Genomic DNA, 27951 nt, shown 5'->3' with positions numbered 1-27951 from the left:
GACAATTCAGATCATTAAAATAAATTATTTACCTCACAAAAACGTGTGTCAAAAATGTATTTTAATTTTAATTTTTCAGAGTTGTGCTTCATATGGTTTTTATCTAAGAAAGTTTTGAGAGGCGTCGTTATAAAAGATCCCTGCAAAATGGAAAAGTTTTCATAGGGATTCCAAGGATTCCGTGATCGTGACCATTCATCGTACATAATGCGATTACTTTTTGTTATGTACTATTTACATTTAGTTTTAAATTTTAAAATAATTTCTGACAGCACAATGTATGATTGACAATCCCGATTACAGGATCCCTAGGATCCCTGCAAAATTTCGCACCATACAGTATACGTCATTCATGAATATTTAAACAAATTTCGAAGTTGAAAACGGAAACACAATTTCTCTTACCAATTTGGCTAAATCCGTAAACATCAAACAAGATGATCATATGCATCATGGATGGTTGATGGAATCGACATTATTTTAATTCAAAATTTCGTCCTCATCACAACAAATGTGGATGCAGTTCATCACAACGCGTCTGCTGATCCAAAAAAGTAAATATTCATAAAATGTGTGCAAACAATGAAAATTCCAAATCTCAAATCCCAAACACAACACATTCAAACACCAACGGATATAAAGGCCTGCACAATTAAAACCTAAACACTAATTCATGGAGGCCAAATATTACAATCTTCGGATAATAAGTAGCAAACGAAGCCGGCGATTTGTAGCCGATAGTTAATTAGAATCTCAAAAAAAAAAAAAAAAAAAAAAAAAAAAATGGAAGGGTTCGAATTAAGCAGCGAGTTCCTCGGCAGGTGCAGGAGCGGCTTGTTCGGGAGCGTTTGAAGAACCATTGGAGGTGGCATCCTTGGCTTCTGAAGCAGGCACCTCAGCTTCTGCAGTCGCATTAGCTTTTGGTGCTGCATCCTTTACATTTTTGGCATCTTTGGCCGGAGCTTTCCCGTCTTTGGCGTCTTTGGCGTCTTTGGCTGGAGCGGGTGGGGGTGGAATCATGTGAGGTGGAGTTTTATGCTTCAGCTTCACATGTATTTGCCGCAGCCTTGAAAGATCGGTGGGCTTTCCCGGCTTTGGGCCTTGAATGACTTGGATCCCTGGTTTCTTTTCTTGATCCTTCTTGCCTCTCCTCTTCTCAATGTTGGGAACCTCGTGCGGAATGAGCTCCGCGATTGCTTTCCAACTTTGCTTGTCAGCGTTTTTATGGAAATTCTCTTGATTAACCAAGAACAACTGCTCAACATACAAACCAACTTGTTAGCATTAGGAACCAAAAACCACAGCCAGTTGTCAAGAAGCGGGCATTCCAATACTTACCTTCTCCTTTTCTCTGTTCTGGACCTTGTTGGTCTCAACGTTAAGCTTCCTCTTCTCGTAGAATGCATGCTTGAACTCCTCAGCCTCTTCAATAATTTGGTTCCTCAGTTCTTTCTCCCTCTTCTCCTTCTCCTCAAGCAGGATGGCATTTTGACTGTACCAGAAAAGTCAAGTTAGGTCATTAATATTCTAGCAGAAATATAACACCATTACCTAACTTGTAACTTTTGTGCAGATCGACCAATGCGTGCACAAATCACTAAAGCAACTTACCGTTGTCGTTTAGAATGACTACAATCAACTTACCGTTGTCGTTTTGAACAACAATCATGACAAATTTGTTATTTCATTAGTAGTTTGCTGTAGTTCAACTGTTATACCCAAGACTTTTTTCCTACCGACCATCCGATTGGATTTGATGGAAAAACTGAACCACCCTTTTTCGTCATTGAGTTGATAAAAATTCCGATGAAGTTTGATTAACCTCAAATGAAACTAAATTTTGCACACAACTCACTATAGCAAGTCTAGCAAAGAAAGAAAGAACTTATTCTTCTATGATTGAAAGCAAAAAATTTTCCTTCTGGCAATCAGATCCAAGAAAATCAATAGCAATCCTCATTCCGATTCACTAAATTTGACTCAAAAAGCACTACAATTTGGTTTAGAAGCAGCTCCAAACTACACAAACACAATCAATCGCTGATCTATGTCTTTAAGAACCGCATAAACCTAACAATTTGATCAACCTTTCTCGAAAAATCGCAACTAATGAACTAACATTTCCGTACCTTTTAGTGATCACAACTACAAGAAATCACACAGATCTAACAATAGTTCAATACAGACACCTATATTTAGCTCAAAATCTAAGATCAAACGGATGCAGAATTTCACAGATCTAAAGCAGCAGCTCACAAAGCAAGCAACTAGATTTCCCAAAAAAAGCGAATCGGATCCGGATCTTACCGCCGCCACTCACGAAGAGCGGAACCTTCCTCGACAAACTCGCTAGGTTCCGGGAGCACGGGACCGTCGGATGTGAAGACGCCATCATCGATTCCGTTCTCGCCAACGCCGTAGCCATTTCCGTTGCCGTTCTCAACTGGAATTGAATCGAAGGGAGTGGAGTGGGAGTAGTTGGCGCTGGGACCGTCGAATCCGAAAACATCCGGGGAGTCAGGGGCGGCGGCGGCGGCGGCGGCGGCGGGGCCGTGGTCGGTGTAGGAGCCGTAGTCGGCGTAGCTCTCGACGACGACGTCGTCCTGGTCAAATTGGCTGTTCGGGGCATGAAGATCGTCGCCGTCCACGCTGAAAGCGTCGAAGGAAGCCATTTTTGGCGGCGGCGATTTCTGTCTCTCTCTGTCTGAAGAGGATTTCAGTTGAAAGAAAGAGGTTTTAATTGGAAACTAATGGAAGAAGCTCTAATTTTGTCCTTGTCAAATTTCGCTGTGAAATTTGACTAACTTTCGGACCACCACATTTTTACGCGATATATATATATATATATATTATCTTATGACATGATGCAGTATGCGACGAGGACATATCAATCGTTTTGAAAATACTTTCAAAATTATTAAATAGTATTTGAAATTAACATAATTATTTATTTTGATCTTTGATAATAAAAATTGATTGAAGTAGTCATCAGTTTGTCCATCTTAAACCATTTCATTATGTGAAAAATATGTCAATATCTTCGTTAAATTGTCACATGAAACGACCATCTAACCACTTTTTTAAGACTATACTTGTCAAACCAATCATTTCACTTAACGAGAATATTAACAGATTTTTCATAAAATGATCAAAATAATTTATAGTAGACAAACTCAGAGACTACTTCTATCGATTTTCAATATCAAGAATGTCAAAAACTATTTTGTCTAAAAAACTTTTTATTAATTATTAACTTTCATGTTGTATGTGTATATCCCTCTCTCTCACTCTCTCACCTCACTTGACGACAGCATTTTATGCTCGCACCACACCCTGCTCTTATGTAAGGATGCTACCAGATTCGTCAGAGCATCTACAACCCAACCCTTAATATTACGATCTAATAGTATTTCCCTTCATTTGTAAGTGAGAGATCTTAGGTTCGATTTTCGCCAAAATCAAATTTGAACCGCATTGTGAGACTTAGCCTACTCCCTCTCCCCCTCAGTGTAGATAATATTGTTTCTTCAAAAAAAATTATCAACAAACGCAAAACTGGCAACAAAATTTCCAATCCGTCGACGGTAAGCGAAAACCATATTACATTAAGCTCAATTTACATCAGTAAGCAGTTGCACCTCAAAGTAACATATCCCAGAAGACTGACATTTTCTTGTACTCCCAATCTTTGCCAGAGATGGAGACCGAAAGAAAACTGGCAGTCAGACTGAAATAACCGTCAATGCAGAGCGTGCCGGGACTACATAGCCGCAACTCTCCCTCGAAGCCTCCGTGTCCAGTTTACTTCCGGTAACTAGACATCAATACACTGTTAATCCTACCTAGATAGGCCCTTTCGAAAGTCTTGGAAGAAATGCGTCAACCACACAAAAAAGGAGTTACAAGGCATTGCCTTCCGAAAACGTTCAAGGAGGCTTATAAGCATATTTGGTTGTGGGGGGAAATCATTACAACGACTTAAAACCACAAGAATGTTAGGACTCTAGTCACCTGACAAGCACCTCCCCGTTCTTTCAGAAGAATCTGTAACGAAGCTGTAACCTCAATCTTGTCCACAATTAAGCAGCTACGGCTCCATGGTCCTCGCCCTTCTCTATAATATGTACGGAAGACGTTATGTCAGTAGCTAAACCAAAAGGGGATGAAATGGTGGTATGATTTTCAGGGAACTGGTGGAGCATTTTTCGGATATCTAGCAGAAGAGGGCATCCGTTGCAGAACTTGTGGAAACTCCTGCTTCATTCGTTTATTTGGCATCCCTTGGAAAGACCTTTTTACCAGAAACACCAAATTAGAAGGGAAGAATACACAATATATATATATATATATATGGAGAGAGAGAGAGAGAGAGAGAGAGAGAGAGAGAGAGAGAGAGAGAGGATATTGACTAGCAACTAACAACATTTACAAAGAGAAAAAAAAGGACAAGGTCTCAACCTACATATTTTTTCGATATTCTGCAAGAAGTCAATACAGAAAGCAAGAAAGTTTTGCTAAAATTTAAAGCGACGTATAATTTTCAATTATCCTCATAAGTTTTAGTTTGTTGGCCGGAGCTGTAAAACTAATCAAAGCTGCAAGAGCTTTCATGTCATGTGCACCAAGAGCTACGAAATAGAGCCAACTGAATTATTGGCTCACTTTCGGGGCTGCTTGATCCAACCAAAGTTCAAACTTCATTAAAAAATTGGCAAACATAATTACACACTTGCAACTGATGAATTCACACACCTTGGAGAAACCTGACGTTTCTGAGCAAATAAAGTTGATCTTAGACTTCCGAGCGCCTTTTCAGCGGCCTAAGGAAAAGATTGTTTAGATGGACAGATATTACATTTCAAAAAGACTAGGCACCATGAAGGGTACTCCGAATTGGACCAGTAGAAAAATTACCTGCATCTTAGCCTCATCCCACGTCAACCCAATCCCCTTTCCCAAGACCTCTCCATCTATTTCAACCTGTAACATAATAACAATAGAGAATTATAAAGAAAGGAAGGGGGCAGAAAGAGAAAAGAAACATGCTTCAAGACAAAACTCAAATGTGATTCAGAATAATGAAGCATGTAATCATGGCAAATACAAACCTGTACGTGCACTTCATCTTTCTCAACTGAATTAGCTGAAGGTGGAGGTCGCGGTTGAAAAACTACACCACCAAGGCCCTCCATCATACACTGAAATAGTAAAAATTATGGAACGTCAATAATCATAACATCATTCAGCACCTGGAAATACGAGAGAAAAAAGATAGAGAGACTTGCAAACTATCATGTATTGAGTCTTACAAGTTCTTTGAGGGCAGAGACTGAATTCATAGATTTTTGGAAGCCTTCAAGCCTAGGGTCTAGTGGCCTAGAAGGCTCCGATGAAGTTGAAGATGACAGGGACTCCTCTTTGGGAAATGACTGGATCCCAAAAGAATTCGCATTACCCACAAAACCATTGTTGTTAACATTAGAAAACTTGCTCATTTCCCCATTAACAGGCACAGAATCAAGCTTGACGCGGGAAAGGTATATATCTGCAAAAATGTTGTCCAGGATTGTCACACACACACACACAAAAAAAAAAGGAAACTAGAGAGATACCTCAAGAATATTTTCCCATCTATGGACAGAACCAAGCCAATCCAATATTCCCTAGTACAGATCCTGTATTGTGCAATAATTTCATAAGCAAGTTGACTTTGTTTTAGCGCAGTAGGTCCTCGGTCAGTAGTTTCGTATTGTTCCAACAGTTAATTGTTCAGCTAAAAACTTTCAAAATTGATTGACTGGCATCTTTAACCCCTGATGGAAAGCTGACAAAGTTTAAAATAACCCCTCAATCCTCCATCCATGGCTTTTGCTACAAAAGCACTTCGTTCAGCAGAATAATCATCTAAGATCAGCTCCAGTATGATTATATCAGTGACTCGAGAGTTTAAAATATTAAGCAGAAGATAGATCTTAAAAATATGTCATATATTGACTTAATTCCACAATATCCTTTTCCATCGAAAGTTAGGAGATTGTAGTGTTTGTGGCTTAACAGTCAAGGACAATGCTGCCTAGAACATTTTGCCATCATTTAATTTTTGGAAGAAAAGAAGCAAATGGAATATTAGCCTTGAGGTGGGCTTCACATGTGTCAAAAATCAATTAGTTGTCAATTTGTTCCATCACTGCTCTAGTATCAAATCAGTTTGTCGAGCATAAATTTACTGGTACAAGAACCACTTGAACAGGCACGAAAATAATATTGAGAACGACAGATCGCCCAAGCTAGTGGCAATAAATACAGCAATAAGAAATCTTACTGGCTAAGTTTTTTAGAGAACCCTCGGCAGCCTGGAAATGAGCTTCCCTTCTTGTTTTACCACTTCCTTCACCAATTTTCTCTCCTGCAAACCAAGCCTACAAAAGGCAAAATGGATAAACTAATTAACGTGTGGCATCCCCAACAAAGGAAAATGCAACATCAGAAAGTAATAAAAACAATTTCTGGGATAAGCTACATGGTACAGTTTGACCTACAATGCATATGAAATTCATTGATTCAAATTATTGAGGCCATTTACAACTGATTACCAACACTAATTACACCCATTACCATCAATTAGATATGCTCCTTTCAAGTGTACCGTATTGCTATGGAATGGGGAGCACACATATTTACTAATCTGCTTTAAAAAATTAAAAATATCAACAAAACTTAGTAAGATACTAAGATGTGATCTATAAAAGCAAACCATCATTTTAATATGAAATAGAATACAAACGGAATGCGATTTCCTGTCTTAGCTCCCTCTTCACTCGAAACCAAAGTTATCAACTTGTGGACATAAAGTCCCTAAAATATCAAAAATTGAAATGTACATCAAATGTCACAAACGATATGACTTATTACTGAATGGTTTAATTTTTTCAAAGACAAGTTAAGTTATTTACACATCCCAAACTCTCACCAAGAAAATATTAAACTATGGTTAGATAAGTTCAAAACGTGATACCCCAGAAACTAATGTGGAATTATAAGGTAGTAAGCCAAAGATTGAAAGTACCTCAACGTAAAACTGGAGTTCCGTGCTAGCAACCAAAGCTGGCCTAAACTCCACCTGTGGAACACGAGGTTTTGATATATGCAAAAAATGAAGAGTAAGTTTTCTACTGCAACACAAACAGCTCAAAATACCTTGGCTCCACACTTCATTGCGATTTCCTGTAAGGCTCCAGCAGGAGTCTCTGCATTTGATATAGCTCGTCCAGATTCAAAGTCCACATCTCTATTCATGGAAGAGGATCGACTCAAGGGAATCTCCTCACCTTCAAATTCATGTCCCCGTTATATTACACCACTCTCATGATAATATACAATAATTACATACAAATAAAACAACTGTTAGTTACACATTTTAAGAAAGACAAGAACCATTAAATTCCACTTGGATAAAAATTCAAAAAGAAGATAAGATAACCCGATTGCGTAAATAATACTCGATTAATAACCTTCCAAAAAAGAATAATCATTGCCATGGTATAGTCTCAAACATGGGAAACTCTAGGCAAATTATGATAGTACACTGCTGATGGTAAAAGTACTTTTGGAAAATGTTCAAGCCTTGAAAGCAGCATCTATCAATGAATTTGTACCAAAATAAATAAAATAAACCATGAAAATCATCGTAGTACTCAATTGTGCATGTCATAGCTCACCTGACACTGAATGATAGCCAGCCGATGCATGGTTGAATCTCAGCCGATCATCTCTATGAAATGCCTGGAAAACAATAATCTTTTAGGACTAGTCTTGTCTACAATCCAGTCACATGCAACATCCACCACTCAGCATAACAAAATAGGATTAAAGCCAGATCAACAAAGTGTAAATACCTCTTTTGGAAATCTTTGATTGTCTTGAAGAATCCTATCAGATGGAATAGAGTTATCAACCTTAGAGAAAAAAGATGAATGATGAGGTCGCTTCTCAATCTGCATTGGATCTGGATCTAATGGAAGTTCTTTGGGTACCATCCGGCTCAGTTGCCGAGGGCTCATTTCTTCCTCCACTGGAAACCAGCCTGGATGCGGTTGCACCCGTGGAACAGAGGCTTGTACTGGAGGTCTGGCAGCAAATGGGGGCTCACTCGGTGGTGGTTCTCTTGTATCTTGGCCATGCTGCAAAATCAGTAGCCTCCGCCTTGTATCAGGGTCTAACTCTGATTCAGGTACCTCTCCCTCCTCTCTAGCAGGAGAACTATGCAAGCTTGGTTCTGCAGCGCCAAGATGACCCAACGGTTTAACCACTGAAGCTGCCTGAGGGAACTGCATATTAGGAAAAGTCATTGCTGATTGCTGACTTGATGGCAGTGAAGTTGTGCTAGAGGAAGGAGCCATTGAGTACTGAAGAGAAGCAAGCCTTTGATCTATGTTAGTGACTACTAAAGAGGCCGTTAAAGCAGCTGAGGTTGCTTCCTACATGCCAGAAATAGGTCAACCAATAAATTAACTTTAACAAATTCGCAAATGCAGATGCACAAAAACGTTCATCCAAAGTGGAAAGTTCACATGTCAATGGAAATACTGAATCCTTATATACCTTCAGTCTTCTTTCAACCTCAGCATCTGCCATGCCATCAAAAGCGAGCGGGTCTCTGTTTCCATTTACAGCAGAAGTATCATCCTGAACAACCAAAATCTATTAGTGGAATTGTCATATTGTGACAACTGTGGTGTGGAGGAGATTTTTCAGGAGAAATTTCATTAAAAAAAAAAAAAGAATATCATACAATTGTTCCAACTAACCTCTGAAACTAGATGATTGCTCACATCAGGTGAAGGGACATCTTTAATATCATCTTCATAAAAAATTTCAGGTATCTTTTGTAGAAGACTGTCATCAAATTCTCTGTTATCACACCAAAAGGTGATGTCATGCCAACAGAACACCATTACTTTGCTCATAAACAGAGCATGGCTTTACACGAAAACAGTTTAGAGACATTAATTCCTTACTTAAAAAATCCACCTCTGACATTGCAAGCAACATTTCTTGCAACACACAGGACAGGGACAGTGTTATTTCCCTGTAATATTAGGAGGTACGATGAGTTCAAGCTAAAGAGGAAAATAAATAAATATGTAAAATGTGCATTTTTGACAATAGATCAGTTTAAAAAGTTAATATCCATATAAAACACAGCAAAGACTTTTACTTCAGCTTGAGGAGCATAATACGGGGCAAAAGCAGGAACAACATGCACCCGAGGTTGATCTCTGTCATCCCACACTTTCAATCGATCATCAATTACCAATGCCATCTTAGGATGGCATAAGCTTTCTTGGAATACATTGAACAATGACTTTCTTGAACCTATCATAATATATGAAATCCATTAATTAAATGGAGAAATGCATTTCATTTCCAGTGAAATTGCAAAACAAAATTTATAAATGAAATATAACAATTACCAGACTTCACACAGACAATACGATCAAGTAATTTATTTGAGTTTATCAAATTTGAATCAGGATCAAGAAGCCTCCACATTTCCAATGCATAATCCCTTTCAGCCATTGTGCAAACATAAACCTCAAACCGCTTGCGCCCTCTTGCAGTCAGGTAGCTCCGAAGATCCTCCCATGCAGGTCTCAACCTCACGAGAACACTTGTATCACGAATCTAAGATAGAAATCCTATGTTACTTAGGACCTTATAACGATGAGTATGGAAACTTACAAACAAAAGACAGATATTGCGAAAACAACAAAACCATCCACACAACCGGATCAAGCAGATGTTGACCAAAATAACCAAATGAGGATAAATAAACGATGACAAAGATAATAAACAAGGTAATTACATACCTGCGGATTAATGCGAGTAAGTATAATATTCTTCTCGTGTAATCGTATAAGAGGCCGAATAATAGGTTGATGATTGTCAGACAAGGCCGGAACAACCTCAGATTGAGTTTTGACAACTCTCCCATTATCAGCAACTTGATCATTTTCAGCATATTGCTTCAATATAAACTTGTCATCTTGATACCGCTTGATCTCTGCAAGCATACCAGAAATACGTTGCGGGTCCACCTCAGTGCTTATCTTCCTCTGTAGGGCCTCAATTCGATCCTCAAAAGAGCGCATGGTATTTGCAACAATGAGTGTTTCATCGAGATCAAATACAATGCCCAGACATCTAAGATTCAGCATGACAAGGCAAGAATTGTATAGTCCTGATGCAACATAGAATCCCCAGAAACATGGGCACTGTTTACCACCATTCCTCGATTGCATGGCAACCAAATGAAGCTCCTCCCCTCCTAGTGGCATTACTGCAGTCTGAAGAAAAGCATGACGGGAATCATTCTCAAGGTTTGCACAAACTACCATTCATTCCAGATAACACAGGCAGAAACAAAACTTACTTTTCAATCAACATTAACAAATAAAGTTCAAACCATGATAAGAATTAGGCAACTGCATGTTTCCATTTTATAAAGGACTCTAGGCTGCATTCCAACATATAACAAAACTGAAAACTTGGTACTGCAGAATTCTAGAGTTCTTCCTTAAACACTCACATCCAATTAGAACACAACAAAAACAAAATCATCCAATACTCGTGAATTAATTCACACAATCATCATCTCTACATGTAACCATTCACACAATCCCGCAAGCAAATATACAGCAAGATCAGAAACAAGCCATCACCAAAAAATAACCATAAGGTATATTCTCAACATCAAAGCGTTCTGTCGTTGTACTAAACTCAGTAAGTTGAGGAATGAAGTGCATCTTACAATTCTATGAAATTAAGTCCACAGTTTCAGTTCAAAACAGTTAAAAGTTCATACAGCTCATGCAATTTGGGGCAAAAATTTTACTGGGTTCATCCAAAGTTTCAAACTTTATAGTGAAATTCAAAATTGGTCCATGTGAAATTGTTCAGAGTCCTCTGTAACAACATTATAAAGTTAAAAGGGGTTAAATTAGAATATGGGTTTTCAATTTTTTTCTGTTTTTTTTTCTGCAATTTTGTTATTTTCTTGGGGGTGGGAGTTTAATTCAATGGTTGTGCTGCGATACCTTGTTCTCCTGAGTCATGGAGGAGTGCAAAAGAAAGAGCGGCGTGTCCGGAGACGACAACGGCGACGTCTTTGACTCCATCAATTTGAAGCAAACTCCATTGGAGGAGTTTATGGTATGAAGCACTGCCACTGGTGGACATCTTTCACTTGGTTGAGAAAAATAGCTTATTCTGATTTCCTTCAACTCATCCAGAACATTCTTGTTGTTCTCGTTCACTGTTGGATATATCTCTACTTCCCCAAGTAAATCTTCGCCTTTATACACGGACTTATACATTTTCTCACTTGCCAAACACCAATTTTCTCAATGCCCAAACACCATCCAAGAAGAGAAAAAAAAAAGAAAAGGACTCAGAAATTTTATTCCCTCCTTTGATCTCTCATCAAAGTTTCATTCAATAAAAACATCAATTTCGTTGATTTCTTTCAACATCGTCGTCATCTCCCAAAAAAAATCCCAAATTTGGTTTTAAATCACTGAGATTCGTAGAAAAAAAAAGAAAAAAAAATTAGGGTTTTATTTTCGAGTGAAGATCTTAGATCCTTGATTGATGATGCAGCGTTTACGAAATGGAATCGGATTTTTGTTCTGAATTCTGGTGCTAAAAGCTAGGGTATGGTGACGATGGAGAAGAACGAGGGAGCCGTCGCGAGGAGAAACCCTAGATCCAGATAGCGAAAGGTCAAATTAGCAGTGCAATTCATATGTCAGATAATAATATTATAAAACAAAATTAAATATAATAAAACGACACCTCGACTCTTGGGCCATTTTCCTAATTTATACTTCTTTCATGCTATTTTTATAAATTTCCAAAATTCTTCTGTAATTCACAGAACCAGATATTCAAATTCCGTTCAAATGAAACTTTTTATCGTATAATTATTAACACGTCGCTTACGTTGAAGGAAAATATTCATGGAACAAGAAAGCAAGAAACTGAAAAGGAGAATGAACAAGTCATTATTCTTGTGATTGATTTAAATTTAAGTTTTTTTAGTTTTGGATACTTAATATAGATCTGACAACTACGTAATATAGTCGGCATTAGTTAATAAACGCATAAAAACGAGAATAAAAAATAATTATGTTATATCCGTGCATTAGTCATAGATCAAAATAATGCTGATACTCGTTTAAGTAAACATGTCATAAATTATCTCATACCCTTATACTGTTACACAATGTTGAGGTAAACGTGACGGTGTTCTAAAAGCGGGGGCTCAGGTGAAACGTGAGTTAATAAAGCTGGGGAAGATAAGCAATATGGAAAGTTTATGGGTGGCGGGTTGACAGGTTAGATTTTGGATCATAACACGTGGCAGATGGAGGTTGGTTGACATTATGTACGGCTGTGGTTTTTGAGATTCTGAAAATTTGACTTCTCGCCTGTAATATTACACATTTGCCCTCGTGTCGTTGTGTCTGCCAAACTTTCATTTCGATATAACGTTTGCTTTTTTATTACAACCATTTTCTATATACGTGTACATACATAACGTTTCATGGAGTTACAAATTTGTGGCAAATAAATGCTCATTATTCAATGTGTTAACTTATTGCAAATCAAAGAATTTAGACTTTTCTAAGAGTTTTTTTTTTCTTTGTTACTTGGTATTACGATTTAGGAGTATTTATATGCATTTGTATGTGAAATGTTTTATGTTCGATTCTCGCTAAAGGTGAATTTAAATCACATTATTGTTAGTCAATTGTGAGACTAAGCTCATCCCTCCCTTTTAATATAAATAATATCATTTGTTAAAAATAAAAAATAAAAAGTTTTTTTTCCTTTAAAAAATGGACCAGTTGGTGGCAAAGCCACGAAAACTTTTTAAAATTTTAGGGTCGAAAAGACTCACAAAGACATTTTAATCTCAACTAGCAACATCGCGTGATTTACCAATATTAGAAATCGAACTAAAGATCAACTGTGTGAAATACAGACTTAGAATTCGGCCTAATCACTTGACCACTTCGTGATGATTTAAGAGTTCGAACTTTAGAGGATAAGAAATTGATCTTGATACATTCTCCCAGGAAAATGTGTTGCGTATTTGTACAAAAAGGTGTTTCAGTAATGAAATTAATTTTGTGTATCTAAAAAAGATTAATCTTCATGAAAAAAAGTATGAAACTCACTTTGGTGAGTCAAATAATATTGACGGCTCGAATAATATAAGATTTGCTTTCGCTTGCCCCTTTAGATGCGTTTGACGATAAATGCGACGTTGATGTGGTAGATCTTCGTGAGATTTTTATGTTAAGGATTTTGGTGTAATCAAATAACGAACCAATAATACCAAGTATTGTTTTATTAATAAAATTTATTATTACTTTGAAAAATTTAGTTGTTTGAACGGATTTTGTAAACTGTGGTTTTGCCTTTATGGCCTTGTGGTTTTTTTAAGCATCGAATTGAGTACTTTGACTCTTATAGGTTTTTGACCATCTTATATGAGAATTTTTTGGTGTGTCAAAACACGGTATGGTACACTAAATGTAATAATACAAGTGGTTGATTTTTTTTTTTTTAAGTTTCAAATTATTTTATAATTATACTTACTGTACAGGGCTGTGTTCCCGACATACTAAAAAATCTTTCGTACTAATGGATATCCCCCCTTTCTCCCCACCTACCGGAGGAGATGGCATCCCTCACTTTTTGTTAATGATATGTTTAATTAATTTGTTGAACTACAATTCTCACAACCTTGATTCCATACGTATGTACAAAGTGCTTTCAAAATAGGTTATAACTAATACAATGCAAATTGAGAAAGAGTAAGGCTACAAAAGTAGTCTAACGATTAAGCCTTTATGTCGTTTGTCTCGCTTAATCCTTTAACTTAGGCATGATAATTTATTGCATAATCTGTTAACCCTACACGAAACGACACGAAAATAACAGGTTTTAAATCAACCATTAACAAGTCAAATCATTATCGGGTAACTCAATAAGATATCATTTGCCAGATATCGGGATTAAACATGACAATTTATTGCATGACCCGATAACGGGTTTGACATGGCACAATATGTTAAGATAATAAATATAACACAAAAACGATACACACACGACAAACACAATTTGTTTGTCAAGACTATTTCAACCTAACCTGAATCTTTAAGATTTCACTCCATTATGCTCTTTCGATATTTAACGCAAATTGAGAATGTAAACAAGGAAAATAATATAGAGTACATTTGGTTGATGTAGTTATAAAATGACCGAGGCATGTCGCACCAATGGCATTCGAATGTGTAAACAAATATATATGTAGGCATTAATGTTTGAATTTGATGATCCATCCATACCATTCATATTCCACTAGTACTATTTATCAAACTTGGTTTTATATTTATGATTGAATATGACATCACACGTTATTTTTATAAACATTTGGAAATATTTTTCAGTATGTCGAGAATGCGGCTCGATACATCAAGTGTCATAATACAATTAGTTGAAATATTTTTTTTCAAGTGTCCAACCAACTGTACTACTACACTTAATGTTCTAAGTGTACTAAAAAATCTCTCCAACTTTCGGAATATAAAAGCAAGACATGTTAAATGTTGTGGTGCAACATGTTTTTTTATTTGACCAAATTGAAAATGTCGACAAGATTTTAACGAGCATATTTTATACTCTATCCTTTTTAGACGAATTCGCGTTAAAATTAATGAGTATCGTACTTCTCTTAAAACATGATAAATGTTAAACAAGTTGGTCAACCTTACCCAAAGCTTATAGTAATTAACAACCATAACGATTCCCCACTAAAATAAAAAATAAAAAAACAAAAACAAACGAAAATACTATGCAGCAGTTGGTTCATATGGACCGGCCCTGATTTCATTGTACATGGGCCGAGGCCTATCTGAAGCTGAAATGGGCTTGGGCTCAAAAAATATGCCCTGCAACCAAAAAGAAACTTAATTTGGAGATGTTTCATTTCCTAGACATGACATGACTACTTTGGTAATGTCCTGAAAAGGTTGGAGCTAGGAGAGTATTTGTTGGTTGATTATCTATCACGTCTTGTATTTTGGATTAGTTACTTGGTTTTCAAGTTATTAACAAAATATGACCAATTATCTAATTTTCTATGACACTTTAAGTTACTAAACTTGGCATGATTAAAGCAAAGACAGCCATGATTAAACCTTTGTATCATTGTTTTAAGGACATACCGATCAAGATGTATAATTTCCTGTAGACAATTTTCATGGAGCATAAGAGAAGTCAATTGATTCTTCTGAATAACTATAAAAAACAAAGTACTATGCCACATTGTGGCGGAGAGGAGAGAAATAAAAGTGAAGAAAAAAATTGAAGTTACCAATACGTTCCGAATTTAAAACTCCTCAATTATCTAATTTTTATAATAGTTTAAACCCTTCATTCTCTACTTAATAAGGAATTAGAAAGAGGATAATTCAATCTTAACCCTAATGTATGTTAAAAGACCAAAGTACCCTTAGTTCGATATGATCAAGAAGAATGTGATTGGGCGAAAGAGAGGAAAAAGGGCACAGAATTTCACAAACAAGGGCAGCCCAAGGAATTCAAAACCAAACCAAATCAAATCGAAACCCGAACCAAAAACCCCCATCTCTCTCTCTCTCTCTCTCTCTCTCTCTCTCCTCTTCGACCCAATTTCTCTCTCTCCTCAAATTGGACAACAGACCTCTCCTCCTTCTTCTTCACCTGAAGTACCAGTCTTCCAGACCTAGAATTTTCCAATTTCGCCCTTCAGTTTCAAATCGTGATTCCCCCAAAACGAAAAGCCTTGGCTTTTCTATTCAGACATGCCCGTCCCGAACCGATAACGCAGAGGAAGGAACCCAGCCACAACCAAAACGCTGCCGTTTACCCAAGATGATCGTGAGAACGTACGGCCGTCGCAAGGGAGGGGACATTACCAGAACGTATTCCGACACAGAGCTAAACGACGCCGTTCACGACGACGACGACGTCAGCAGCGACCCCTTCGGATTTTCCCTATCGCAGCCTCAAGAAAGAAGCGGCGACCCTTTCAATTTCTCGTCTCAGGAGGACTCGTCTTCCGGGTGGGCCCACTTCGATTCGGACCCTTACGTCACCAAGGACTCCTCCTTGAAGCGCTTTCCGCTGGACGGCGTCGTCTCGGGGAGGTCCAAGAAAGCTAAGACTCGGAAGGAGGCGGTGGGGAAGAACTCCTACAGGCCGCCGCCGACGCCGTCTATTCTTGCGACATCGACCTTGATGGAGGCGCAGGAGTTTGGGGAGATGATGGAGCACGTGGACGAGGTCAATTTCGCGCTGGATGGTCTCCGGAAGGGTCAGCCAGTTCGGATCAGAAGGGCTAGCTTGCTGTCGTTGCTGTCTATTTGCGGCACGGCGCAGCAGAGACGGCTTCTCAGGACTCAGGGGTAGGTTAGGCTGACTTTAACTACTTCTTTGATGGGTTCTTGGATGTAAATATCCGATTTTTGAAATGGGGTTTTGTGAAATGTAAAGAATTTCTTGGTAGATAATTGGAAATGTTAGTCTTAATTCGTTCTTGGTGGATATTTGATTTTTGGGTATGTGGGGTTTTTGAATTATAAGTAGTTTTTGATAGGTATGTGAATTTGGAGAGTGTGGGTGTGTGTATTTGAAGTAAATCTTGATTGTATGTTGAGTTGAAATTGAGGTATAGATTCGAAATTTGCTTACGGGTATGTGGATGCCTTACTATGTTGGATGTATCTGAGGTCACATGATAGCGCTATAGAAAATTTGATTTGATTGCTTATTTTTCATTTCAAAATTTGCTTACTCCTTCTTTCTACCAAAATTGTTGTGTGGTTTTTTCTGGGTTATAAATTGATCGGTAGTGCCTTATTTTCAGGATGGCAAAAACTATAATCGAGGCTATATTGGGTCTCAGCTTTGATGATTCACCCAGCAATCTGGCTGCTGCAACTATTTTCTATGTTTTGACAAGTGATGTAAGTCATTTAGTATTCGAAAAGTGATCATTCTAATTTGAAGTTTTTATTTCTATAGGTACCTTTCATGAAGTTTTCTTGTGTACTGCTCATGTCTGCTGTGACTCTTCAAGAGCACATACAATTAATTAAATTTTTTTTTTTGTTTTTTTTTTTACTAATAAACCTAAGGGGATAGTCATCTTTCAATATTGCAGGGTCAGGATGATCGTCTCCTGGAATCACCGAACTGTATTAATTTTTTGATTAGGTTTTGCAAACCAATTGTCTCTAACACCACAGAAGATAAAGTACCAAAGGTTGGACGTAAGCTTCTAGCATTGCGTATTGGTGCTGACATCTCGCAGTGTACGACAAAAAGATTGGACTCCAGCTCTGCCGCTATTTTTTCCAAAGTTCAAGAAATTCTTGTAGGTTGCAAGGAATTGAAACCAAGTTGTGGGGATGAAGGAGAAATGGAAAATCCGGAGTTATGCCCAAAATGGATAGCTTTGCTGACTATGGAGAAAGCTTGCTTATCTACTATCTCTCTTGAAGGTCTGAGTCTGTGTTGAAGCTTATGGTTTTCTGGTTATGATACACATTTTTATGCATTATTTAGTCAGGATCTCAAGCTTTTGGCCTGTACTTTCAGAAACCACTGGTGCAGTAAGGAAGTCGGGGGGCAACTTTAAGGAAAAATTACGAGAGCTTGGAGGTCTTGATGCTGTATTTGAGGTGACCATGGGTTGCCATTCCAATATGGAGGTGTGAACCTGTATGTTTGTTTGATCTCACTGTGTGTTTCATTAAATGTTAAAGAATACCAAGGGACCGTAATGCTTTAAATGGTTATGAGAGATATTTACTTCACTATGCTACTTCAACATTAATTTCTTGGTTCACTATGTAAATAATAAATTTCTGTGAAAAAATAATGCATGTGATGGTAAAGAACCAAAATGATGGTGTGCAGCCTTAGTTGTATCTAGATTCACAAGTTTCTTCTGTTCTGTAACCTATATCTTTCTTCAGTTTATGAGCAACACTGACTACACATTGGTAGTTTTATAGTAACAAATGGGCAGTTATCTATTTGCCTTTGGATAGCGTCATCTTCTTTATTGTTCATTGTAGTTCCTGATTTTCTTCTTGGAGTAACATGAGTGGTTTTGCATGCTAACAATATCACTTCTCAGTCATTGATTTGTTTTCTTTCCTTATTATGTGCACATAATACACATTGAGTTATGATAACCAAAATTCCTTAGACATAATATAACTTTTTCATTTATATACTTACTTTTTTCATTTGAATCCTGGGGTCCATATGGTACTCAATTGTTATCGGTGAAATTGCCTTACTAAGCACCAGAAATTAATATGCAGGGTTGGCTAAAAGATAGCTCGCATACTATTTGGGAAAATGAAAAACACATGGTGCGGAGCCTGGTTCTGCTTTTGAAATGTTTGAAGATCATGGAAAATGCCACATTCCTAAGTAAAGAGAATCAGGTATTTAAATGTGGTTTAGCCTCCCTCTCTATCCCTCCCTCCTCAGTCCGCTGGTCTGCTCTCTCTCTGTCACACTTTTCTTCTCCTTTTTAGTTTGTAAAACTCATACTGCATTATGATGTTTGATTATTGTTAATTATTGAAAGGTGTAATAAATCTCCACATCCATGTTTTCTAAACAGAGCCATTTGCTAGGAATGAAAAGGAAGTTGGATCCCATGGCAAATCCTTTGTCTTTTACAGAACTAGTTATAAGTGCCATCAATATTCTGTCAGGTAACTTATAGTTTTTGGAATAACTTTTGATTCCTAATCTTTTTGGCTTTCTGATAATTGATCGCATTGTTTTCTAGGAATTTGTCTACATAAAAGTTCCTCTTCTGCCACCAATGACAAAAAGTCTTATAGTCTTTCTAATGGGAGTGAACATGTTTCTGAGAAGAGCTCCAATAGATGTCAGAGCAGTCGGTTAATGTCAACACCTTGCTCGGTATATACTATATCCAGTTCGGAAACTACCAGCACCTCCATGACTGATACTTATTCATTGAACACAAGACTCAATTCTTCTAGAAATGGTTCTTCCAATGGTACATCAAGACATGTCAGCGGTGAAACCGGTAAATTTAGCAATCTTTCCCTGAAGAATGCTGGTCTCAGTCAGCGATCCTATAACTTTGAAGACTCCAAAATTGATCTTTCAGAGGATAGTCAAGATCCTTTCGCATTTAGCGATGGTTCCAGAATGGATGCTGATCTCAGTCAGAGATCCTATATTTCCGAAGACACCAAAATTGATCTTTCACGGGAGCGTCAAGATCCTTTTGCATTTGATGAAGATGATTATAAACCTTCTAAGTGGGACATGTTATCTGGCAAGACAACTATGTCTCTATCGCAACAGAATGCGGCAGCATACAGAGAAATTGATGACATTTGTCAGTTGCAGCATATTATGAGCCAAGAAGCATCAAGTAATGGAGAAAACCATCAAACACAAGAGACATCCTGTTCAGGTGCTGTTAGCCAAGAAGGTTCCAGTCTTGTAGCTGAATGCCTTCTTACTGCTGTCAAGGTAATCCTGCACCCCACTATGTTAAACCTTTTTCACATTGCTTTAAACCTTTGTGGTCCTCCACGTCAACATCTATGCAATTGTGGGTGGGGTGGTGGTGTTACTGGTGTGTACAATCTAGTTGTTTTTTGGTCCCTTGGTCAAATGAGGGTTTATTTCTAGATTCATGTTACTGTTTACAGTTCTCATCGTCTACTATCATCTCTCAACTAAGATTTATTCAGTTCTTTGAGACTCATTAGCTGTTTGATTATTTTGGTTACTCATTAATAGAATAGTGCCTTTTTGATTAATTGATATCCCGTCCTACATGCACTGTGTTAAAATGGATAAGAAATAGTTGAACTGTGCGAACTCATAACAGTCTTCTTGGCAGGTTCTTATGAACTTAGCAAATGATAATCCTGTTGGGTGTCAGCAAATTGCTGCATATGGAGGGCTGGAAACCTTGTCTTCTTTGATTGCCAACCACTTTCCTTGTTTCAACTCATCATCATCTCCCTTCAGTGAGAGAAGTGAGAATATTTCCAGCATTGAACTTGACCATCAGAATAATAGACATCTTACTGATCAAGAGCTGGACTTTCTTGTTGCTATTTTGGGTCTGCTTGTGAACTTGGTGGAGAAAGATGGCCAAAACAGGTTACCTTGATTTCTCAATTTTTCTCCATCTGTTTATGCATTTTCATTTTAACAACCGACATCATATTTGAGCTCAATTTATAGTTCAACCAAGAGAACACGTTACCACAGTTGGTTCCAATGAAGTGGTTATGCTGAGAGTGTGGAAAAATTTCTTCCACATTCTATGTGGAGATAATGGCGGGGTTATGTGGATGACTGCTCCCATTAGACAACTTGTGTCTTAAAAAGATTTAGACAATGAAAGATGATATAATTACAGCCGTAGTGCTTGTGCTGCAGATTAACTAGTCTTAGTTTCTAGTTCTTAATAAATCATTCATGCATTAGAATTTTCATGCTTGTAATTTATCAAACTTGCTTTTCATCCAGATCACGGCTTGCAGCAGCTAGTGTTCAGGTAGCTAGTTCGGAAGGGTTTGGAGAGGAGAGTTGCAAGGATCTAATTCTGCTAATCTGCTCTATCTTTCTTGCGAACCAAGGTGCAGGCGAGGGAGGTGGAGAAGAAATGGTTTTGCCAGTGAGTGATATGTTCTTGTTGACTGGAAATTTCGGTTTGTTGTTTAAGTTGTGATGTCTTAAAAAACCCAAGGGCCTGCCTTCTGATGTCTAGCTGAACAAAAACGAGAAATTGAAAATTTATTTTCCATAAATTGGTCTTGTTCTGGTTAATTGTTTTCATCTTGTATCTGATCCTTGTTGATGTCTTCTAACTTTGATTTTGTTGTATCGGTACAGACTGATGAGGCAGCTGTCTTACAAGGGGAACAGGAAGCAGAGAAAATGATAATAGAAGCTTATTCTGCCCTGCTTCTAGCATTTCTTTCAACCGAAAGGTTTGGCTTGTTTTCTCTCTTTCCTGTGTATCAAGCATTATCGTCGTGCATATTCTCATGCAAAATTTGTTTGCTGTGCTCAGTAAGAACATACGTGATGCAATTTCTGACTGTCTCCCAGACCGCAACCTGGCTATTCTAGTACCTGTGCTGGACAGATTTGTGGTACGTGTCTTAACTTCTAAACGGTGATTACTTCAGAGCACGTGGTTATTAACTGGCGGAAAGTTATATAGCTCTTATGTGATTGTATATATCTTTTATTTCTTCCTCAGGCATTTCATTTGACGCTGAACATGATATCGCCCGAGACTCATAAAGCTGTGAGTGAAGTAATCGAATCATGTAGGATGCGGTGAGAGCTTTGGAGATGGACGAGAATCCTGTACAGATTTGGCTTTCCTTTTAGAAAAAATTGTTGTTTACCCGACTTTGCGACTCTCGACGGGTCGGGATTCAGCTGCACGCCATATGCAGCTGACTGGAGGCCTGGTTGCTCTGTATTTGTTTAGGTTTCTTTTTTCCTTCGCTCCCCTGGCGCTATTCTTTTGTATCTTTGTTTTTTGTTTTCCCACCATTTTTGAGCTGGTCAGAGACCGTACTTGTATACCAAGAATAATAGCTTAATGGCAATGTCTTGCTTTCCTTGTAATTAACATTTCTTCTTCTTGTTGTTGTATTATTTTTTGTTTTTGTCGTAATATAAGAGTTATGTTCGCCTATATCCTATGGTTCAAGAAAATTGTGATCAATCGGTGTTCTACGCCACTTAGGATACATCATTAATTTTTTTTTTATTCAATAGAAAAAGATATAAAAAATATAAGACTTATTCTAGTGAAAATAGATTTTTCTCTAGAAAGAAACATATAAGACTTATTCTAGTTAGAGCCGATAACTATGCGTGTATAACGATATTAAAAAAAAAACTGAAAAAACACTAAGAAATTTTCTGAGTCTATTTTTTTTATCAATTTAAGTCATATTTAATAATTTGTTCACCGAATACCTAAATAAATATGAGATGAATGCTGTATTTCATTAACTGCCTTTCTTACCTTACAATGGACTATTTATGCTAATACCCAACCCTAACTGTCACCACAAGATGCTGCCAACGTCTCTGAACATATGGAAAACCTTAAATGCATTAATAAGTTAAACTAAACCCCCACAGAAACAAGAAAGTTCAAAAAGAGAGAACGTATTAAAAACAGATCAAGGCATGCAAAAATATAAACTGCTATCTACAAACTAGCTGATTAAACCAGAAAGTTTCCTAGCTTACATAGTTGTCGCCATCCTCATCATCATGGTTGTCATCATCCTCATCATTAGCATCATCGTCTTGGTCCTCCTCATCATTATTATTATCATCATTCTCATCATCCTCATCATAATCCTCATCAAAATCATCAAATTCGTGACGAATATCTTTCAAGGCCGCTGCCTCTGTGTAAGGGATAGAATGGGACTCTGAAATAATCCACCCAAGTTCCTTAGAAATATCTTTCAAGGCCTTTTTGTAAGGGATAGAAATGAAATTTGAAATTCTCCACCCGTCCCTATGGGCAATTAAACGTACCCCTATTTTCTTCACCTCAAGATGACCAAGAGTTGCAATAACATGGACCGAATCGCCTTCTTCCAAATTCAACTCAGTTTCCGGCAACAACATATTTCGCAGCCAAATGTACTCTCCATCGGACGTACCAAGAGTCAAATGGTTAAAAGAAGTACGCTTGGTGTGATTAATAACATAAATACGAGACCAATAATTATCAATTTCCTTAGGCACTTCATAAGGACCATAAGCCAGGCACACAGCCAACGTTTTTGCATTACAACCAATTTCCTTAGGCACTTCAAAACGGACTTGGGTACCCTCGTTGACATGATTGAACCAAGTGGGAATTTGTCTTCCTACAAGATTCATCCATCCCCATCCTGTCCATCCCTATACCATGTTGAACAAGATTTTTGTGAGTAATACATACATAACACACATTTGCGAGGGAGGAGAGGGCGGTGGTGTGGAAGAGAGAGAGTACCTGTAGCGTGCTATCCTTAAGAATGAAATCTATGACATTGTTGTGTGTTGTCATACAAAGGTCGAGGCCCGACTTTAACGCGCTATCCAAGCCTGGAAATTCAATGAGTTTCGGGGAACCGAGATGCACCAATGTCGACAACATGCCTGAAAAATCTGGCATTCTTTCTAATGCAGAGCAGTCCTCCATCCCCAGGATACCCAAACTTTTTGGTAAATCTGTGATCTCGACAAGGTTTCTGCAACTATTCAACTCTAGTTGAAAAAGCATGGACAGGCCACTGAGGCTTGGAAGGCTCCGAAAATTATTGTTACATAGATTTAAGCTCCATAAACAAGGTAGACTACTCCCAATATCATTAGGCACTTCCATTAAATTGCAGTGTCCCAAAGATAACTCTGTTAAAGAGCCTAAGCCTTGTAAGGAAGGTAGCTGCAAAGAACACTTCAAGTAACTCAAAGATAAGCGCTCGAGCTTCTCCAGTCGTACGATGGAAGGTGGTACTTTTTTTATGGCCGTCCCACGTGCAGAAAGAGTGACCAATGATGCCATTTTTCCCAAGTGCTCAGACAAGCTTCGGAATCTTGAACAACCATTGAGAACAAGAGTTTTGACAGATTTTAACTTATAGAAACTCCTCGGGAGAGCCTTAAGTGTTTCACAGTCCTTCAAATTCACCAACACAAGACTCTTGAGATCTCCGATGGACTTGTGAACTTTAGCCAACCTCTTACAGTCTTTGAGTATCAATTTCTCAAGATTTGGGAGATTCGAAAAGTCTGGCGATTGTGTTAGATCGTGGGAGTGGCTGAGATTTAGAATCTTCAACTTATCCAGCAACTGTTAAGAAAAATAAAATTGAAATAAAAAATTAAAATCCAAAAAGAAGATACAGAAAGCATAAAAACAATTCCTAATTTGGTTCAGGTTACATTGTACGTACCCCAGAATCCTCGCAAAGAACTTGTTTGAGGCTGCTGTACCGCATGTCGATAGCGACTATGTTTGGTTGACACAGTTCTATTGGTATGAACTCCAATGGGAATCCATGCCAGCACAGCCATCTTAGATTTTTGGAAAGACATTGGTATCCCCCAGCAAGTCGAACGTAGTTTAGTTGGAGCAATCTCAGTCTCTTCATATTTCTAAATGCCTCAGTACTGAAACTAATCTCTTTAACACTTGGCAAATCCAAAGCCAGCCCTTCAACTTTTTCAGTTCCCTGCTATCCGAAAACAGACTCCAAATAAGAGAAGGCTTTGCATGGAAAAAGTTCAATTACTAACTTACATATGCTTACACGTTTAACATAAAGTTCAATTGGGAAAGTACCTACAGATTTGTCTATCAATACATCATTTACATCTTCAGGATGCCACAATCTACTCCGTTTTCCAGGAAAATTAGGTTTTTCTGCATGCACGATATCTCTGCCCATATCCCGAAGCAAATCATGCATCATAATCTTGTTTTCTCCATTAATAGTTACAAGGCACCGGTCAAGGAGGACCTCGATTCCTGTTGTTGCATAAAAGCCACAACCATCCAAGATTTGCATGACATCGTTCTTGTCCATTCCGATAAAAAAACAAGCTATATCGAGGAATATCTGCCTCTTGTAATTATCATTTAGCCCGTCGTAGCTTATTTTCAGTTGTGCCTGAATTTCTCCACGAGGAATCATTTTCAATTCATCCAATATATTTCTCCATTCATCTACACTTCGCTTGAAAAGAGTAGATCCTAAAACTTCAAGAGCCAACGGCAGTCCACAGCAACTGACAACTTCCCTTGCGAGCACAAGATATTGACTAGGACAACAACTACTTCTGAAGGCATGCCAACTTAGGAGCTCAAGAGCTTCTTCTCGGTCCATTCCTTTCGCCTGATATATCTTATCAACTGCAAATTCTTTTAGCACACGTTCGTTTCTAGTTGTGATGATAATTCTGCTCCCTGGGCCAAAAGAGTGGCAATTTCCAACTAATTCACGTAGCTGCTTCACATCGTCCACATCATCAAATATGACAAGTACGTTTAAGCGTCGAAATCTTTCCCCTACCAAGACGGTCCCTGCAGCAACACTGCTTACCTTTGTCTTGGTTTGCAAGATATCAAAAATAAGTTGTTTTTGCAAATTTTCTAGTTTCTTTTCCCTCACTTTTTCAAGGAAACTTTTACCTCGAAACCTGTCAAAAAATCGATTATAAACGGCTTTAGCAAGCGTTGTTTTACCTATTCCACCCATGCCCAAAATTCCAATCACCCGAACATCATCTGAATTTCCGATGCATAAATATTTACTGATATCTTGCACTCGAGAATCTATTCCGACTTGGTAGGGCGCTACGTCTAAGTATGTGTTGTTCAGCTTCCTAGTGACTTCCTCAGTAATCATCCTGATAAACTTTGCTTCATGCCTGGCATTAGTCAAGCAGAGAAGCAAAACGAAGATTGTTATACAACTACAAGACGAAATTGAACTAATACACAAAATTACTTATCATGACTAGAGATTTTATTTAAGACAAATTTCTTTGAGGTGTTGCGTCTAAACTTAGCAAACATCAATTAAAATTTCAAACTAGAAACACAAACAAACAAAATCAGCATCCCTTCCCTCTGCAGCCATTCGCCGGCGGCTCGCCTGCTGTGATTAGTATAAGCTTAACAGTTGAAGCTTTATTGTATGATTTTATTAAAAGAGGTCTAAGAAATCGCATGCTTCCAAATTAATGAGCAAAGGTACGTTAAAGCCTAAATTCATAAGAGAAGAAATTAGTAAGTACCCGTCCAAAGTGTTTTGGAGATCCCAGCCAGACAAATTCGAAGCTTCAGTAAGAGCAGTTCTCCACCTCTCTACCTTACAACTCTCTACCTTCTTTTCATCTATATGGTCCTGAAACGATTGTCCAAAACTGCCAGTCTGTTTCCTGACATGCGAACGATTAATGTCATAGAATATCGGCAAAACTAACTGCCCCAGCGTTCTTCTACACTCCATGATCTTAAACAGCTCCTCGGGGCACCAGCTGGAGTTCGCATACTGTCTAGAGAAGACGATGATAGAGATCTTAGAACCTTGGATTGCCCGCTCAAATGCGGTTGTTAATTCTTCTCCCATTTTTAGTTCTTCGTCGTCAATAAAAGCATTGATTCCGGCCTTTGTTAATGCTTCATAGAGGTGGCCCGTGAATTTTTTACGTGTGTCTTCCCCTCTGAAGCTTATGAACACATCGTAGAACGAACCTTTTGAGGAGGAGGACGAGGACAAGGAGGCGGAGGACGACGATGAGGATGAGGGCGAGGAGGTGGAGGAGGACGATGAGGATGAGGATGAGGATGCGGGCGAGGAGGAGGAGGAGGATGACGAGGCTTTATCGGGGACTGAGACATTCATTTGGCGAAAGACGAGGCCGAGGGAGCAGAGGAGGAAGATGAGGACATCAAAGACAAGACCGGAATTACGAGCCGCAAAGTGGTACGACACTAACACCACCACCAGAGTTAACAGCTTCCCTAAGCTCCACCAGGTATCCATTTCCTTCATTTTCTTTAGGCAAATTGAAGGTTTTTGGCGATATTGATTTTCTTTCTTCTGCAAGACTTCACTACAAGAGTTACTTTGAAGTACCCTATTACGCAATCCCGCCAATAACGCAATTAGCCGACAACCCATCAGGCTGGGCCCCATTTCCCTCAGCCCTTTCCCTCTTCCTTTGCTTTTTTCTTCATTTTTGACGGGTTTCCTTCACTTCTGGTCAATAATGCGCGTCAATCATGTGCCTTTTCATACAGTTTACATGCGTCCGTGATTTTTTTTTCCCCTTTTTTCTGCCGGAACTACTTTCTTTTTCTTATAATTAATAGTATTTTAACGAAAAATTTATGGTACGATTTATTTTAACGAAAAATTACATTTTTACACTAAAAAATTAATTTTTATACTATTTATTTTATCCTTATCGATAAAACTCAAAATTTTCAAATTTTTTCCATTAATTTTTGTTATAATTAATAAACCCGTCAACTCTATGCCAATAATGTAATTAGGAATTAGGATTGCACATGGGCGACCGACAACCCATCAGGCTGGGCCCCATGTCCCTCAGCCCTTCCCCTTTTCCTTTGCTTTTTTCTTCATTTTTGACGGGTTTCCTTCACTTCTGGTCAATAATGCGCGTCAATCAATTGCCTTTTCATACAGTTTACATGCGTCCGTGATTTTTTTTTCTCCTTTTTTCTGCCGGAACTACTTTTTTTTTCTTATAATTAAGAGTATTTTAACGGAAAATTTATGGTACGGTTTATTTTAACAAAAAATTATATTTTTACACTAAAAAATTAATTTTTATACTATTTATTTTATCCTTATCGATAAAACTTAAAATTTTCAAATTTTTTTCATTAATTTTTGTTATAATTAATAAACCCTTCAACTCTATGCCAATAATGCAATTAGGAATTAGGATTGCACATGGGCGACCGACAACCCATCAGGCTGGGCCCCATTTCCCTCAGCCCTTTCCCTTTTCCTTTGCTTTTTTCTTCATTTTTGACGGGTTTCCTTCACTTCTGGTCAATAATGCGCGTCAATCATGCGCCTTTTCATACAGTTTACATGCGTCCGTGATTTTTTTTTTCTCCTTTTTTCTGCCGGAACTACTTTCTTTTTCTTATAATTAAGAGTATTTTAACAGAAAATTCATGGTACGGTTTGTTTTAACGAAAAATTATATTTTTACTCTAAAAAATTAATTTTTATACTATTTATT

General features: G+C 37.9%; 4 protein-coding genes across 7 annotated transcripts; 1 reads left to right on the top strand and 3 right to left on the bottom strand.

Annotated features, from left to right (window-relative positions):
* Positions 1 to 542: 542 nt before the first annotated feature.
* Positions 543 to 2818, bottom strand: LOC137726841 (clathrin light chain 2). Its single transcript, XM_068465797.2, has 3 exons — positions 2308 to 2818; positions 1339 to 1492; positions 543 to 1254 (listed from the first exon to the last, which is right to left on the bottom strand). Exons 1-3 carry the CDS (start codon positions 2670 to 2672, stop codon positions 799 to 801), a joined length of 975 nt encoding a protein of 324 aa, XP_068321898.2. The 5' UTR covers positions 2673 to 2818; the 3' UTR covers positions 543 to 798.
* A 738-nt stretch (positions 2819 to 3556) lies between these two features.
* LOC137726840 (RNA polymerase II C-terminal domain phosphatase-like 1) lies at positions 3557 to 11812 on the bottom strand. 2 transcript variants are annotated; one of them, XR_015962248.1, is made up of 17 exons: positions 11097 to 11812; positions 9870 to 10346; positions 9474 to 9684; positions 9218 to 9375; positions 9018 to 9088; positions 8808 to 8910; positions 8602 to 8685; positions 7896 to 8477; positions 7719 to 7782; positions 7198 to 7328; positions 7067 to 7120; positions 6323 to 6419; positions 5310 to 5675; positions 5109 to 5198; positions 4915 to 4980; positions 4753 to 4820; positions 3557 to 4291 (listed from the first exon to the last, which is right to left on the bottom strand). XR_015962248.1 is itself a non-coding variant. In XM_068465796.2 (17 exons), the coding sequence occupies exons 1-17, from the start codon at positions 11373 to 11375 to the stop codon at positions 4183 to 4185; spliced, it is 2880 nt and encodes a 959-aa protein (XP_068321897.2). In that variant the 5' UTR covers positions 11376 to 11812; the 3' UTR covers positions 3557 to 4182. The 2 variants fall into 2 exon arrangements, 1 of the variants encoding a protein (XP_068321897.2); XM_068465796.2 differs by having other exon boundaries at positions 5310 to 5545.
* A 3858-nt stretch (positions 11813 to 15670) lies between these two features.
* LOC137726581 (wings apart-like protein 2) lies at positions 15671 to 21777 on the top strand. Of its 2 annotated transcripts, none has more exons than XM_068465518.2 (12): positions 15671 to 16517; positions 16979 to 17078; positions 17276 to 17615; positions 17713 to 17825; positions 18447 to 18572; positions 18755 to 18848; positions 18926 to 19647; positions 20024 to 20289; positions 20662 to 20809; positions 21028 to 21125; positions 21209 to 21290; positions 21401 to 21777. In XM_068465518.2, the coding sequence occupies exons 1-12, from the start codon at positions 15985 to 15987 to the stop codon at positions 21482 to 21484; spliced, it is 2706 nt and encodes a 901-aa protein (XP_068321619.2). In that variant the 5' UTR covers positions 15671 to 15984; the 3' UTR covers positions 21485 to 21777. The 2 variants fall into 2 exon arrangements, with proteins under 2 accessions (XP_068321619.2, XP_088549859.1); XM_088693733.1 differs by having other exon boundaries at positions 15686 to 16517; positions 20012 to 20289.
* Positions 21778 to 22145: 368 nt separating this feature from the next.
* Positions 22146 to 26808, bottom strand: LOC137726580 (disease resistance protein RUN1). Of its 2 annotated transcripts, none has more exons than XM_088693728.1 (5): positions 25966 to 26808; positions 24513 to 25596; positions 24120 to 24401; positions 23177 to 24016; positions 22146 to 23082 (listed from the first exon to the last, which is right to left on the bottom strand). In XM_088693728.1, the coding sequence occupies exons 1-5, from the start codon at positions 26724 to 26726 to the stop codon at positions 22405 to 22407; spliced, it is 3645 nt and encodes a 1214-aa protein (XP_088549854.1). In that variant the 5' UTR covers positions 26727 to 26808; the 3' UTR covers positions 22146 to 22404. The 2 variants fall into 2 exon arrangements, with proteins under 2 accessions (XP_088549854.1, XP_088549855.1); XM_088693729.1 differs by having other exon boundaries at positions 24120 to 24398.
* Positions 26809 to 27951: the final 1143 nt, after the last annotated feature.

The sequence above is a fragment of the Pyrus communis genome, chromosome 5 (assembly GCF_041283825.1).
Source record: "Pyrus communis isolate YQ-2024b chromosome 5, ASM4128382v1, whole genome shotgun sequence".
NCBI classification, from domain to species: Eukaryota; Viridiplantae; Streptophyta; class Magnoliopsida; order Rosales; family Rosaceae; genus Pyrus; species Pyrus communis.
This window is presented reverse-complemented; position numbering and strand designations above follow the sequence as displayed.

Bases quoted from the DNA above. Each gene is read 5' to 3' on its own strand.
- LOC137726841 (XM_068465797.2), bottom strand. From the start codon at position 2,672: ATGGCTTCCTTCGACGCTTTCAGCGTGGACGGCGACGATCTTCATGCC. The intron at 1,493-2,307 runs GTAAGATCCGGA...TTTCTGGTACAG, and splicing joins GCTCTTCGTGAGTGGCGGCG to TCAAAATGCCATCCTGCTTG. The intron at 1,255-1,338 runs GTAAGTATTGGA...TATGTTGAGCAG, and splicing joins AGAACAGAGAAAAGGAGAAG to TTGTTCTTGGTTAATCAAGA.
- LOC137726840 (XM_068465796.2), bottom strand. From the start codon at position 11,375: ATGTATAAGTCCGTGTATAAAGGCGAAGATTTACTTGGGGAAGTAGAG. The intron at 9,685-9,869 runs GTATGTAATTAC...TTTCTATCTTAG, and splicing joins TTACTCGCATTAATCCGCAG to ATTCGTGATACAAGTGTTCT. The intron at 4,821-4,914 runs GTAATTTTTCTA...TCTTTTCCTTAG, and splicing joins GGGATGAGGCTAAGATGCAG to GCCGCTGAAAAGGCGCTCGG.
- LOC137726581 (XM_088693733.1), top strand. From the start codon at position 15,985: ATGATCGTGAGAACGTACGGCCGTCGCAAGGGAGGGGACATTACCAGA. The intron at 16,518-16,978 runs GTAGGTTAGGCT...CCTTATTTTCAG, and splicing joins CGGCTTCTCAGGACTCAGGG to GATGGCAAAAACTATAATCG. The intron at 18,849-18,925 runs GTAACTTATAGT...ATTGTTTTCTAG, and splicing joins TGCCATCAATATTCTGTCAG to GAATTTGTCTACATAAAAGT.
- LOC137726580 (XM_088693728.1), bottom strand. From the start codon at position 26,726: ATGAAGGAAATGGATACCTGGTGGAGCTTAGGGAAGCTGTTAACTCTG. The intron at 24,402-24,512 runs GTAGGTACTTTC...GTTTTCGGATAG, and splicing joins ATGTATTGATAGACAAATCT to CAGGGAACTGAAAAAGTTGA. The intron at 23,083-23,176 runs GTACTCTCTCTC...AACATGGTATAG, and splicing joins TTAAGGATAGCACGCTACAG to GGATGGACAGGATGGGGATG.